The sequence below is a fragment of the Candoia aspera genome, chromosome 3 (assembly GCF_035149785.1).
Source record: "Candoia aspera isolate rCanAsp1 chromosome 3, rCanAsp1.hap2, whole genome shotgun sequence".
In the NCBI taxonomy this organism is placed as follows: Eukaryota; Metazoa; Chordata; class Lepidosauria; order Squamata; family Boidae; genus Candoia; species Candoia aspera.
Genome location: NC_086155.1, coordinates 114,708,633 through 114,723,624, shown reverse-complemented (window position 1 = coordinate 114,723,624; position 14,992 = coordinate 114,708,633). Strand labels below are relative to the sequence as shown.

General features: G+C 36.2%; 1 protein-coding gene across 3 annotated transcripts in view; it reads left to right on the top strand.

The window, feature by feature from the left end:
- Window positions 1-14,579, top strand: part of CXXC5 (CXXC finger protein 5) — a 113,246-nt gene extending 98,667 nt beyond the window's left edge. For all 3 annotated transcript variants that reach the window (XM_063298665.1, XM_063298664.1, XM_063298666.1), the window contains one exon: window positions 12,737-14,579. In XM_063298665.1, the coding sequence (XP_063154735.1) occupies window positions 12,737-12,781 (45 nt within the window). In that variant the 3' untranslated portion in view covers window positions 12,782-14,579. The remainder of the gene's footprint in view (window positions 1-12,736) is intronic.
- Window positions 14,580-14,992: the final 413 nt, after the last annotated feature.

The following is a 14,992-nucleotide window of genomic DNA, read 5'->3' as shown; positions in this document are numbered from 1 at the left end:
AAGGGACTTTCTAATACAATGATTATTAAATACTTTATTTACTTTCAATCTGTTATACCATAGGAATTCATGCCAACCAAATTTCAGGTCGTGGCCTAATTTTGTAAAGTATTCCACTCTTTTACCGATAATAATCCACATGCTTCATAATATAATTTAAAATCTGGAAGACCCCAGCCTCCTCATTCTTTAGCATCCTGCATTAATTTAAGTCTAATCCTTGGTCTTTTCCTTTGCCAAATGAACTTTGATAGGTCTTTTTGCCATAATTTAAAAGTTTTGTCAGTTAATAATATTGGAATATTTTGAAATAAAAATAACATCCTTGGCAAGATATTCATTTTGATTACAGAGATTCGCCCCATAAGTGATAAATTTAGTTTTTCCCACTTCCCTAAGTCTTGTTGAATTTCTTTCCATATTTTTGCATGGTTGTTTTGGTATAGATCGTTAGTTTTAGCTGTAATCTCTATCCCTAAATATCTGACTTCTTTAACACTAGAGAATCCTGATTTATTTTCTAATATATTCTGAATATTTTGTGACGAAAGTTTATCATTTTCATTTTTTGTTTATTTATTTTGAAACCTGCTAATTCTCCATATTCTTGTAGCGTTTTTAATAAGTAGTCAAGAGATGTTAGTGGATTTTGTAGGGTGATAACTAAATCATCTGCAAACGCTCTTAATTTATATATTTCTTGTTTTACCTTTACTCCCTCAATCTGATTTTCCTTTCTAATATTCTCTGTTAAGACTTCCAAAACCAATATGAATAGTAAGGGGGAGAGTGGACAACCCTGCCTAGTACCTTTTTCTATTACGCATTCTTGTGTTGTATCTTCGTTTATCACAATTTTGGCTTTTTGGAATGTATAGATTGCTTTGACTGCCTTTATAAATGTGTCGCCAAAATCCATAAATTCCAAGGTTTTAAGCATAAAATTCCAGTTTAAATTGTCAAAGGCTTTTTCTGCGTCTAAAAAGAGTAGCATAATCTGTTTTTCATTATGAATTTGGGCATACGCTATTATATTTATGATAGTCCTTATGTTATCTTTTATGTGTCTTCGGGGTAGGAATCCACTTTGGTCATGATCAATTATTTCTTGTAATATAATTTTTAATCTTTCAGTTAGAATTAATGTAAATATTTTGTAGTCATTATTCAGTAGCGAAATAGGCCTATAATTTCTACATAGTGTCGGATCCTGTTTCTCTTTCGGAATTAATATAATATTCGCCTCAGACCAAGATTGAGGTATTGGATTTCCTGCTAAAATCATATTCAATAAATCCTTAAATGGTAGTATTTGATCTTGGAAATATTTATAGTATCCTGCAGAAAAACCATCTGGTCCTGGGGCTTTGCCTGTTTTCAGTTTTCTAATAGCATCTATAATTTCCTGTGTTGTAATGGGGTTGTTAATTGTTGCTTGTTGATCTTTAGTTTCTTTAAATTGTGTTTTAGCAAATAGTTTTCAATTTTGTCAATTGATATTTCTTGTTTCTTATATAAATTTGTAAAAAAGTTATAAAATGCCTTCTTAATTTTTTCATTGTCAACTAATTCTTCCCCATTTTCTCGAATTTTGGTAATGGTTTTTTTCCCCTTATCTTTTCTTAATTTGTATGCCAACCATTTACCCGCTTTATTAGCATGTTCGAAGTTTCTTCGTTTGATATATCTCAGTTTCCTTTCACTTTCATCTGTTGTAAGTATTTTTAATTGTTGTTGCAAAATTTTTATTTGGCTATTTATTTCCTCATCAGATGGCTTTAATTGGAGCTCTTTTTCTTTTAACTTAATTTGATCTAAAATTATTTGAGTTTTTTGTTGTGCTTTCCTTTTCAAACACCTATTTTGATACATAAAGAACCCTCTCATATAGGCCTTACTAGTATCCCACACAGTACCAATACTTCCTTCTTTATTTAGATTCCATTCGAAGAATTCCTTTAGTTTCTTTTTGCAATCTTCTACGAATTCTTTATTTCTCAGCAAAGTTTCATTTAATCTCCACCTATAATTTTTTGGGTGGAGTTTTATGCTCAATTGAATCAGGTTATGGTCTGAGAAGGATCTGGGGAGGGTTGTTACATCAGAGATTTTATTTGCCAGATTTTTAGATAGCCATATCATATCAATCCTGAAGAACGATTTGAATCTATCTGAGTAGAAGGTATAATCTCTGGCCAAGCCATTTTTATGTCTACAGGCATCTACAATAGCCAAATTTTTGGTCATATCAAAAAAAGACTGAGGTAATTTTCCTTGATTTTTTTTAATTTGTTGTCCAGACTTTCTATCAATGATAGATAAAGTAACCCCATTCCAATCTCCCATCATAATCCAATTATTATAGGGTAGTTCAGAAAGTACATTAAGTAAATTTTGATAATTTTTTTTCTGATTATCATTCAGGGCATATACTCCAACCACTAATACTTTAAGGCTTGGCAGTTCCACTTCTATGATTATATATCTTCCATTTTTGTCAGCACTTATCAATTTAGAGTTTAAATGAGACTTCGCATATATTACAATTCCATTTGTTTTTTTTTCACTTGCTGCTATAAATTCATTTCCTAATTTCTTGTTTATCAAATATTTATCATCTTTTTTAGCAATGTGCGTTTCCTGAAGACATATAATATCTTGTTTCAATTTATATAAATAATGAAAAACTTCTTTCCTTTTAACTGGGGAGTTGACTCCATTTATGTTCCAGGAGAGGCATTTTAGTTCATTCATTTGAGAGAAGTATTGTAAACTCTTTAGAGCTAGAAGCTAATTCTTCTACACTGGGGTCTTCAGAATCTAGACACTTTCCTTTATTTTCTTTACTTTTAAATCTGTCACTCCCCTCTGCATCTGTTTCCAGATCTTTCTTACATTTTTAAAGAAATTCCTGCGCTTTTGAGATAGTATTCAATTTGTATCTTCGTTGTTTAAACATAACATTAACTCCCTCCAGAATTTCCCATCTGAAGGGAATTTTATTTCTTTTTAAGACATCAGTAAGAAAAAAGTATTCTCTTCTCTTTTTAAGTATTTTCAGTGGTATGTCCTTCAGTATCATGATTTCCTCTCCTTCAATGTTAATTTTTTTACCATACAGAGGCCTGTATTATCAATTCTTTTGTCCTCTTTCTTGCAAATTCAATTATTATGTCTCTTGGTTTCCTATGAACCTTTGCATATTTCGAGTTAACTCTCTATATTTTTTCTATATTTTCTTCTGATTTTTCTTCATCCCAGTCAATTAAATTGGCAAGCATTTGAATCACTATTTCTCTGATTTCTGGCTCTTTTTTTTCTGGTACTCCTCTAAGCCTAATACAGTATTCTTTTTCTTTTAACTCTAACACAGTTAAACGGTCTAATTCAGTGTCCTTTTCCCATTCTAATTTCTCCACTCTTTCTCTTACTTCTTGGATATCTGCTTTTATTATTTTGTCCATTGTCTCTAACTTATGGTCTAATCTTTTCTCAAAGCCATCAATTTTCTCTTCCAATAAATGAGTTAAATTTTGAGTGATGTTTTGAATTGTTTGCTGTGTAAAGTCTTCAAACATGGCTTTCAACCATTCACCTTCCCCCGCTTCTGAGCCTCTCCTAATCTGTCTTCTTGTATTCATTTTGTTTTGTAAATATCCTTCTTAATTTTTTAGCTTATCTTAACTATTAATCCTAATGCACTATTTGTTTATATGTTACAATATACAATATCTATTTCTACTTATACAGTACAAAATATGCTTAAGTATTTATATAAAGCTATAGTATATTACAATATGGAGTGATGAATTAATTAAATAAATCAGTTTTCCCCTTATCGCAGCAAGGACTTATAATAAAGATTTCCCCCCCCAATCGTAAAGTTTTTTTTTCCCTACTTAGGAAGTTTCTTCTTTTTTCTTTATTTAGTCAGTAATTATTGTTCCTTTCATCGAAGTGAAGGGGGCAGCAGAATTGCCTAGAAAGCTAGGCTACTCACGCAGGCTCTACAGTTCTTGCTTCCTGGCTTCCCGGCTGCTCTTTTATGGCGAAAGTGAAAGTGACAAGAAGAAAGTTAAAGCTTTCGCCTGCTGCTCCAAAGCCGCTGAAGCTCTTCGTCGGCAGAGCTCTTCTTCCAGTGGTGCCTCCGTGGTTTGCCTGTCTCTCCGACTCCGCAAAGCCACCTTCCTCCTGCGTTGTAGATGAGAATATTCTCAAGCTCTCACATCGCTCGTCCTGCCGCCATACTCCTTCCAGGATAGCACTTTTCAAAGGTAGATGTAATATCTTAACATCTGTATTGTTGCAAGGCAGATACCCCAAAACCCATTAGTTGAGCACACCTGCCCATGTGTTAACAGAGAGATTGAATCCATTCCTCACACATTATTACACTGTAAATTTTACAGGGATGTTAGGTCTACTTGGAGTTGTGCTCTAAGGTGGATGGCCATACACATCTTTTAAACAAATAATATTCTGCCCTTAATATGTAGGCCAGTCAACATATATGTGAATCATCATCTAAAAAATTTGAAACCTTTCATTACTTGCTCAATAATCATATTTTGTGTTGCTGCAATGAAAACAAGGAAAATAACTGGTCCCAGGAATAGCCACTTTTGATTTGTTCTCCACTTTGGATTCAATATGCAGATTCTGCAATTGTGTTAGTTTTATATGATGTGCATTTTTACTTTACAGACTAGTATTTTAGACATACACAGTTTATTAATGGACATCATAGTAGCTTATGCTACACTTTTATTACAGAGACTTTACTATGTTGGTATTTTACCTCCATTTAATTTTACTCTCACGTTGTATATTTTGTAAATTTTGCTGTTCATTGACTGAATAAACATTGCAACCAATATTATTAAAAATAGGTTAGCAGTTAGGACTTGATTTTAGTTTTTTCCCTTAAAAATAGGCCCATTTATAGTGATTAAATTGCATTTTGAATTTCATATTTAGAATATTTTACATTTAGGATAAGCTCTTTTTGGTCTACATACTTCACACAAATGGGGTTCTATACCTTATTATCAGAATATTTTTAGCTGATCAAGGTATTGTAGGAAAAAGGCCCTTCCATCTTCCTGTATGAGTTTGAGGAGGTGCCGTCCACTATCTCATTTCCTTTTGATTTGCACGGTGATATTGTGAGCAGTCACTTTGAGAGGTGATTCCTTGGTTTGTATTTTTCCATCATTTATGTCTTATATTTTTTCCAGTTTATATAATCATTGTTACTTTATCACATCCATTCATATTTCTGGTGTCCTCTGCCTTCCTGTGGCTCTGAAGGTCTCATTTAGTAGAAGTCTTAAGTATAGAATCCAGTTACCCTCTTCTGACAGATGTTCTATTTGCCTTGTGTGTTTAGAGGACAAGTATATGATGGTGACTGCCAGATGTCCATAAACACTTGAAGTGTTGGAACCTTCTCCTTTACATACTGGCAAAGCATCCTTCAGGCTGAACTTCTGCTGGGTAGATAGTTTCTACAATATAGAAACCCTTTTCTAGACTGGATATAAGTTGTATTACTACCCAGCAGCTCCATTCCCATTGTCAATAACTTTGATGCAGTTGACATCAGTTTTTATTCTCACTGAGGGTGACAATACTTGTATGAATTTCTTCACTTGCTTGAAGTACAGAGGAGTCAGCTCTGATGAGGTTGAGACTCACAAGAACAACAACAAAAAAAGAAACTTAAATTTCACAGTGCAGCCAGTCCAATTTCAGTAGTGTTATGATAACTCTAATGTTGGTCCTAGCCATTATATTCCTTGCCACTTGCTTTTTCATTCCTTTACTATTCTGAAGGCCTTGCTTTATAAAGGACATGGTTTTCTTGGTTGTAATGTTGGAGGATAACGTCCAAGAGAAGTTTGTAGACTTGCTGTGCTGCTAGTCTGTCCCCTTTCCTTCATTCACATAAAGAAGTCTATAGATGTGATATCCGGCTACTCTGTAACCTTTCATTCATTTACATAGATAATGAAATAGATTGTTAAGCCCTGATGTTTTTTGTTCTTGCATCCATAGATCACAATATGAAATTAGTTGCTTCCATTATGCATGTTTATCCAGTTCTCCTTACTCTCACAAAGTGCTAATACTATTGTTATAATGAGAATGATTCAGGATATTTTCACCATTGTGCTTATCCTATGTATTGTTATCTTGTCTCACCTTTTGGTTGGGGGATTTGCTGGCCTTGTGGCAAATCTGTTCACTTCTTAATATGATTGTGGCCTTCAGATGCAGTTAATGGTGGCCCAAATTCAAACATCATACTAACTTCAATTCTTTGTGAGCCAAGGTTGTCTAGTTTTTCAGTAAACACTGCTGTTGCATCCATGGTTTTCTACTCTGTTATTCAAACAATTACCATTTATAGTATTTGTGCTGCTGTCCTTTACTATCAGGCCCACTGAGTGATGAAGCTGCATTCCACCACTGGATCAATAGTTTTATGATTATGAATGCACACTTAATTGTTTATAAGCATCATCTGTATTCTTTTCTCACTGGAACCTTGACAGATGGTAATACTACTGTTAAGCATCAATATATAGAGCAAATTATTTGGATGATTGCTGTGCTCAGTCTTAGGGCTCATTGACTGTTTCTATTTAAAGGATCTGGTCTTTGAGATGCTGCATACTATTTTTTCAGTTTTGATGGTGAACCCTATGTTTAGTACACTTTTGTAGATAGTGACGGACTTCTGGTAGAAAACCTCCATGCCATCTACTTTGAAAACTTTGAAGGATCTGGGTAGAGTCCATATTGGCTTCTTTGATCATAAACCAGAGTGAAATTGCATTGTGGGGAAAGCTGTACAACAGAGCTCTTCCTGCTGGATCCATTTAGTTCTGGTAGATCAGTAGAGACAAAAATTGAATATCACGGGGCAAGAACTTTTTTCTCTGAGCACATTCTTTTCAGATCACCAACTACCAGATGTACATCTGGGAAAAAGTTGTAACTTTCTACCTACTTGGAAGCTGGGCTAGAAATCAGGAGACTGTGAGTTCTAGTTCCATGTTAGGTACAAAGCCAGCTGGTTGACCTTGGGCCAGTCACTCTTTTTCAGCCCTAGGAAGGAGGCAGTGGCAAACCACTTCTGAAAAACCTTGCCAAGAGTCAAAAATTGACTTGAAGGCTCAAAATAAACAAATAAATTCTATCTGCTTACCCAAATCTCAATATGTGTCAGCATTCATTTTCCATGATATGTCATCCAGGCTGGCCTGTCAACAAATTGGAGTGGAGAGTGGAATAGAGTTACATGGGGATGGTTGTTATAGACCACTCCTCCCACACTTGGACTGTTTTAGATCCTTCATCACTTGGATTTTTATTCTTTATTTTTATTTCTATTTATAGTATTTTTATTGTATTTTATTATTCTGATGGTTTTAAACATTTGTTGTAAACCGCCCAGAGGCCTCTGACGGGAGGAGATGGGCGGGGATAAATTAGATAAATAAATAAATAAAATAAACTTACCATAACTAAATATCTAGCAGATTGATTTATGAAGTGGATTTGCTCCACGAAGGGGGTTTCATGAAACATAATTGTGTCAAGATGGTGTTTTTTTCCTGTGGTTTGTTGAAAGATTGCATGTATTAGGATATGTCAGGACCATCCTTTAAATGCATAGGGCCTTTTCAATGAGAACAAATGAAGAAATGGCCTGGATTCAGAAATGGAGAATTACTGCTTAGTGCGTTGGCATCCCACTTTCTTGTTCCTCTTCTGCTCAATGCCCCACCCTTGGCACTGAAACTTTTATCTGAACATCATACCACAGTCCTCAATTTCAAATCAGCCCATGGGTTCTAATGTTTATAGACCATGTTCAGCATTGATCCTATATTTAGCATCACCAGAGGGTTTTTGACTAAGGCAGGCAGTGTTTTAACTCACTGCCATCCACTGCCCTAAGATGGAAAATACTTTTTAGATTGTATCTTGTAATTTTTTGTGCTAGTTGGGATTCCATCATTAGTGATCTCATCTATGATGATTTTGGCACCTGTCTTTTGACTTGAAGACATTGGCAAACAAAGTTGACATCCAAAGATTGGTAAGCATAACAGGTGCCCACTGTACTTATCTTCACATTTCTGTTCTCATCTATCATTGCTAGGCTGAATTGTTCATAATAGGAAATCACTTTTCTGAGTTTGGGTGCATCCCTTGGGCTTTCTGCAGTGCCTGAACTTTCATGAAATGCAGAGTACCCATTGCTGCTCATCTAAGCTTTCAGTGAGTTTTTATTTCCCCCTGTATTAATGATTAGGCATCATCATCATTTCATAGACCTCTGTGAAAACTTGTTAATCTCTGAATGGTAGGCAGTTACAGTCTTACCACATTTCTCCTTTTCCAAATGTTGTGTGTCAACCAGCAGAACATCCCAACTTGAAATACTCAGTTTATTTGAACACATCTGAACTCTGTTTTGAAAAGGGTTTTCCTATTGCACAGTGAATGATACTGCTCTGGTATCTATAGATATTTGAAGTATCTGTAGCCATATGGTGGTGACAACAGCAACCAGGGACAATGCCTGTTTCCAAACCTGGACCTTTCAGCACTAGTATGTACCTTCAGATTTGGTGTACAATTTGGGATTTTTCCTAGACTTTCAGCTTCTGCTTGAGCAGATAGCAGCCATGGTTAGGAGGGCCTTTACAAGATTGATGTTATGTGCCACTTGCACCCATTCATTGATCCAGAAGCCCTATTTACTGTCACTTAAGCTTTGGTCACCTTCCATTTGTTTATTTGCAGTGCATTTTACATGGGGCTTCCCTTGAGGATTGCTTAAAAGCTACAGCTGGTCCAGAATGCAATGGCATGGGTAGTTGTGGGCTTTCTCAGTACACCAAGGTAACACTTCTGCTTTGTGAGCTGCAAGGGGGCTTCTGTGTGTAGTTCAAGGTGCCCATTATTATCTTTAAAGCCCTTCATGGCACAGGACAGGTTATTTGCAGGACCACTTTTCTCCAGTTATTTCTGCTTGTCCCACAAAGTCTGAGGAGCTTGGCAAGGCTCTCTCTATCAATGTTTTCTAATGGGAGCCAGGAAGCGTGGCTTCTCTTGTGGCACCTGCCCTACAGAGCAGCATACTCCCTGAGATTCAGGTGTCCCCTGCCCTGCCTGCCTTTCACAAGGTGCAAAAGACCTGATTCTTCCCTCAGACATTGGGCCAGACTGTTGGGGGAGCCTGTCTTGATGATGTGGTTCTATCTTTTGAGTCACCCTGAGCACAGTGTGTTTTTTTAAAAATTGTTCATTATTTCTGGTTGTTTTTAATTGATTATTAGTCCCTCTCTCCAAGTTACATTTTGAGTGGGCAGCAATATAAATCAAATAACACTCATCTGTTTCTGGCATGGCAGGCTCACTTTCTATGTCAAACTCTCCAGTGGTGGCACAAGACAGCAAATCCTTTTGTGATATTTGCATTTGCCCATGATAACCCTTTAGGACTCTAATCATAGATGCATCTTTTGTAAGATGCGTAGCAAATTGCTACCAGTTTTGGATCTGCTGAATTTGGTATAGAACAAAAAAGATTTAGCATGTCCATCCCTTCCTACCTTTAGATCTAAAATATAAAGAATCTTAAATCACAGAGTTTAGGGACTCATGGACAACGCTATATTGGCCAGTTAGCCTCCCCATGTCATTGTCAACTTGTGACAGATGTGTATCCTGTGGTGTATTAATCACATAGCCCTTAATCTCATCAGTACTCACAACTATATCACCAGTGATTTGAGCCAAACATTGCGGTTGCCACCTCTGATGACTGGGATTGCTGGTCAGTCTATTTACCATGAGTGTAATATGCAGTGCAACCAATATGGGAGCTAAAGAGGGAGGAAATGAGGCTTCCAGGAAAATACCTTCATAACTTGTTGGTTTGACCAATCTCTGTATTTGTTCCCTTTACTCGGCTAACAACAGTTATCTCCAAGCTATGTTAGGATCCCCCAAATATAATTCTCTTACCATGGAAGATAAACTTTATAAGGACCAATATTGGATTAGTAATAGGTGATTAAAGGAACCGAAGTGGGGCAAGGAGCCAAGTTGTAAGCCTTTGTAAGGCTTTGCTTTTTCTTGAGATGTTGATGAGTTCTGGGAAATAGTGCCAATTATATTTCAGTGTCAGTTATTATTTACTTTGATTACAGGAGATATCCCATTTTTCAGATAATGTTTACTGCTGTAATAATATGCATCAACCAGAAGATATTCTTTGTCTCACCTACTTACACATGCCTTTTTAAAAAGGGTGAATAGTGTATAACTTCCGTAAGTACCAGTATCCATTGTGTGGACAATCTGATCCTGTCCACTTTGATGGTGTGTTATGGGGGAAGAGAACCCTCTCTGAAGCTATGGCTGTAGCTTCGCTCATCTATAAAAGTTGCTGCTTTGGTTGCTTGTGTTGTCTCAGGCATATCTTATGTATGTTCCGTATGTATTAATGATGTGCTGTATTTTAAATTTTGTGACTTGGTCTTGGACCGTAAATAAATAAATTGTTTTGCAGGGACTACCTATTTTTTCCCCCTAAAATGTCTTTTATGCCTAACATGTTTTGAGTCTTGAGTTTTACGTGACTCAGGGTGCCTTGCTTTGTATATTTTCCCCATCCTCCTTCATGCCTTGGGAAGCATCTCTACATTGCCTTGATGTTCAGCAAGTCTTAGCCTGCTGAATTCAACATGTGTCACTTTTCTTAAAAATCTGTAGATTTAGGCTGCCCAAGGAAGGATTTCCCCTCTCTGCCCAAGGTAGAGCACTATGAGTTGTGAGCACCATGCTCTTCCTTGTCTATGAAGGTGAAATTGTTTCCCAAGGGGTTCACTTGCATTCCACTCTTGACAGAGTGTCACCTGCAGCATTTCTGATGGGCACTTTTCTTTCAGAGATCTGCATGTTAGTGACATCATAACTGTCCACTTTCCTATGGATGTATGAGAAGGAACAGGTGCCTCATTCGGCCAGGTGGTTTTCTGTTTTAACTTAACAGCCTGCCTCACCTCTTATAAGCTAGAGCTTGTTACTTTACTACCTGTATAAGGCACAGGAAACTCTAAGAACAGTATGCTGCTTACCTGTTACTGTGGTCATTTCAAGAGATCATCTTCAGGTGTTCAATCCACACTCCATCCACCTGAACTCAGCTGTTTTTTCTTATACTATAGACTAGGCCTTACCTCCATTGTGGTAAGGAACCCCCTTGTGTATGCTTAGTAGCATGAACAAGGGCTTTTTTCCATGCCTGAAAGCTCCACAAAGAACATTTTGCATAGGCAGAGAACCCTGTTTGCATGAATGTTCACCTAACTAAGCCAAACATGTTCATAGATAAACCATTTGTTCTTACAACTGAGTTTTCTCTTGTCTTAATTTTTGAACAGAAGTTTTGAGAAGGAAGAGGAAGGCATGTATATGATGAGGACTTTCATACAGGAAATTATTCTCTTGCAATATGTTCAAGGTTATGCTAGATTCGGAGCTATGCTGTCTAGCCATAAGGCTTCTTCAGTCAGTGAAGGAAACCATGTCTTTCCTAAACCGTGACATGGTGTAGTGGGCATGCAGGCCTGGAGAGTTTCTTTGATACAGCATGGAAGCTTAGATTGGATCACTTAAACAGTTTTTCTGTGTAAATAAGTACACTGCTTTAAAAGACAAGAATAAACCCCTTTAACATTCTGTGCCTTCCACAGGCATTCAACGTTTTTTCTTTTAGTATTGAACTACATGGTTGCCCAGATTAGTAGCAAGAATTAGGATATTATATAATAGCACAAAATTTTAGTTTTGTCTTAAGTGTTATTTTATGTGTATCATTAACTTCGGTCACATATAGTATAAGGATATATATTAATAAAATGTTCCAAATGGAATTCCATGTAATCTTGTCAGACCTTATGATCTGAATTCAATGCCTGTAATTCTGCCTAGAAATCTGGAGAAATTGGAGCATTGGCAAATATTTTTAAGACCTAACCCTTTTCGCATTACTTTCTCACTGCTGTCTTGTGAATTGAATTTCCTTCATTTTCCAAGTGCAGATTTCCAAATCTGATGCTGAATTTCAACAGTTCTGTTTTCACCAAAGCAAGTTTATTTGAACAGAAGTCCATTCCACTGTAAAAAAGGACTAACACATATGTAGGAAGATTTGAAGGAAATAAACCTCAGGAGACTTAAGTAGATATAGAAAGTTCTTTTCATGGCTGTGTGAGTGACAACTTCTTATTTTTGAGGTCACATAAGAAACACCAATTTTTCTGCTCTGTAGCAGTTCTTGAAAATGTTGAAATAGAGTTTGAGGGTCATTTGCATGTGGATAAGTGGTTCTTTTAAAGATATGGAAGCTCTGCAATAGATTATTTGTTTCAGTGAGGAGCAGAAACCTAATAGGGTAGGAAAGAATACTAAGAAAAGTTATCAAGAAAACTTGGATAGGAGCAGAAGGCAAAAACAATTAAATATGGGAGGGGAGGAGGCTACGTATGAACACTAGCTCAATCCAAGCAATAGTGAACGCTGCAGTTGGAATATGGCACATCCTGCTTTAGTGCACTGGATGTAGCAAAAAACTGAACTCTCTCCTGGGCTGGTTCTTCTCGTTCTTGCTCATCACATGTCCCTATTCTGTTCTCTTCTGTCTCTACAGAAAGTGATGCTTCCTACAGGTGCTGCATTCCGATGGTTTCAGTAGGAACAAGAATCCCAAAGCTCTATCCTCCAGTGCAATGTCACTGCTTGCTTGTGTTGTCTCAGGCAAGGAATTTTTTGACGGAAATAAATGGATGCGCCTATGTCTCTTTAGAACCAAAAATATTTTCTTGCAGATTTCATTCCTGTTTTTTTTAAAATATAATTTTGGCGTTTGTTTAACATCTTTAAGTACTAGTAAAACAAGCATTAATGTTTTCAAAATAATTTTTTAAAAGAACCCATAAAGTATCAAGATGTAATAGAGTATGGACAATCAATCAATTTGTTTTCCTGTGTTTGGTGTTGATGTTGTTTATGTGTGGAAGATGCAGTTCTTGTGTAGAGAATGTAAATTTACAGTAACCTTTTAAACCTAGTTACTAATAAGCACTACTGTAATTAGCACAGCAGTTTCTTCATTTATCTGATTGATTTCCATCATTAAAGAAAAATAGTGTGGCTAGTTTCTAGAATGCCTCAATTCATGTTTATAAATGAAAATATATTTAAAATAAGGTAGTTTCTTTTCCCTAATTCTACAGATAAGGTTTAATCAGCAAGATGTCTGGTCTTAAAAAAGTGGAAATATACTGAAAACTGGCAATCTTTAAAAGAAAAAAAAATTAGAACAAATAAAATTGCATACTAGAGTAAACCCAGAACTAATAGCAATTATTCACTTTTAGAAACTATTTGGAAATATTGCTGGAATTCCAATATAAGCTGTTGCAGAACCTGTGCTGAAAAAAAAATAGAAGTCCTTTATGTTGAAAACCCTCATCTCCTGCTTTCTTACCATCTCTAACTGAAAGGCTGTTTGTAATGTTCTAGCAATTCAAGCTAAGCTGTTTTGTGAATAAAAATGAAAGCATGTTTTGTGTCATGGTTTACATCTTCATTATTCTGTCCATCTTGGGTGCATGCAAGGTTGTTTGTTTGGTTGCTTGGGTGGGGGTACCAAATCTAAAATGACCTGTTATATGTTGTTTTTTCCTATAATGTTTTCCAATGTTTGCCTTTCTTGGCCTGAAAAATATTTAAACTGAGGGGTTTTGATAATACTTTAGCATTTTGGTTCTTATTTTTAATATAAGATATTATACATGTTTAATAGTACAAATGACATGATTTTATGTTTCCCTCTGCAATCTACATATGTAATTGATTATCTGATCATGTTCCACAAATATATGATGTACTGAATCTGGGGTTGGTATAGCCTTCTTATCAACTTGGTAAGACAAACAGTTAAACATTTAATAAATAAAATTTTGTTTTAATCAGGGTACTCGGTTTTAGAATTAGAAATTCACATAGCATTTATGTTGGCAAATTTATAGGGACAGAAGATGTCTTGGGCCTTAAATCCCATGAGCTGCATGTGGCTTCAAAGAGAACTGGGTATTTGCTTGAATTATGCTGCCAGCTACAGCAGTCAGAATCAGTCATAGGCAGGAAATAGGTAGCATGGTCCAACTTGCTCTAAAAGCCGCTGTCACTGAGCTCCCCCTGGCTGACTTGGGTGTTTGGGTGAAATCTTCCTCTTTTGTCTTTCCTTGCCACTCCTTTAATAAAGCAATCCCTGTTTTAATTTAGAAAGCACAGGTCACTAGTCACTCAGAGTTGCTAGCCACTCAAAGGATCAGCCCATAATGGTGCATTTAAAATTTTCTTTTTTAATTTTGTAGAAGCAATCGTTGTACCAAGTACTGATAAATTTTACGTTTCATGAGACAATGTCAATATGTAACAGATAATTGTATTTAAGTTTGTTTTGTCAATAAAAAATACTAGGTGGACGCTTAGAGATGAAACATACTGTTTTTTTAAAAAGTGCTAAGAGCAGATTACCAGTAAAGGAACACGCTGTCTCAAATTCAGAGTTTGGGGCAACATTTTGCTGGAATTAAAAACAAAAGCTAGAGGACAGCTAATACTGAATTCCAGGATAGCCAAGAGTTTTTTGCATGTTTGGTATCCTACAATATCCTTTCTAATTTTCTCTTCCTTCATAGTATAAGAGCAGCAAGTAATTCATTGCTGGCGGGGGGTGGGGGGGGATCCCCATTATTCTGCAAGTTTAACCAGGTTTTGCCCCAAAGTCCAGCTCCCCCCAAATCACTTTGGTGAATAAACAAGAATATGTTGCCACTTTCCTGTACAACTACCATGAATCACAAATGTGCATATCACTATGAAGATGTAGGCAATG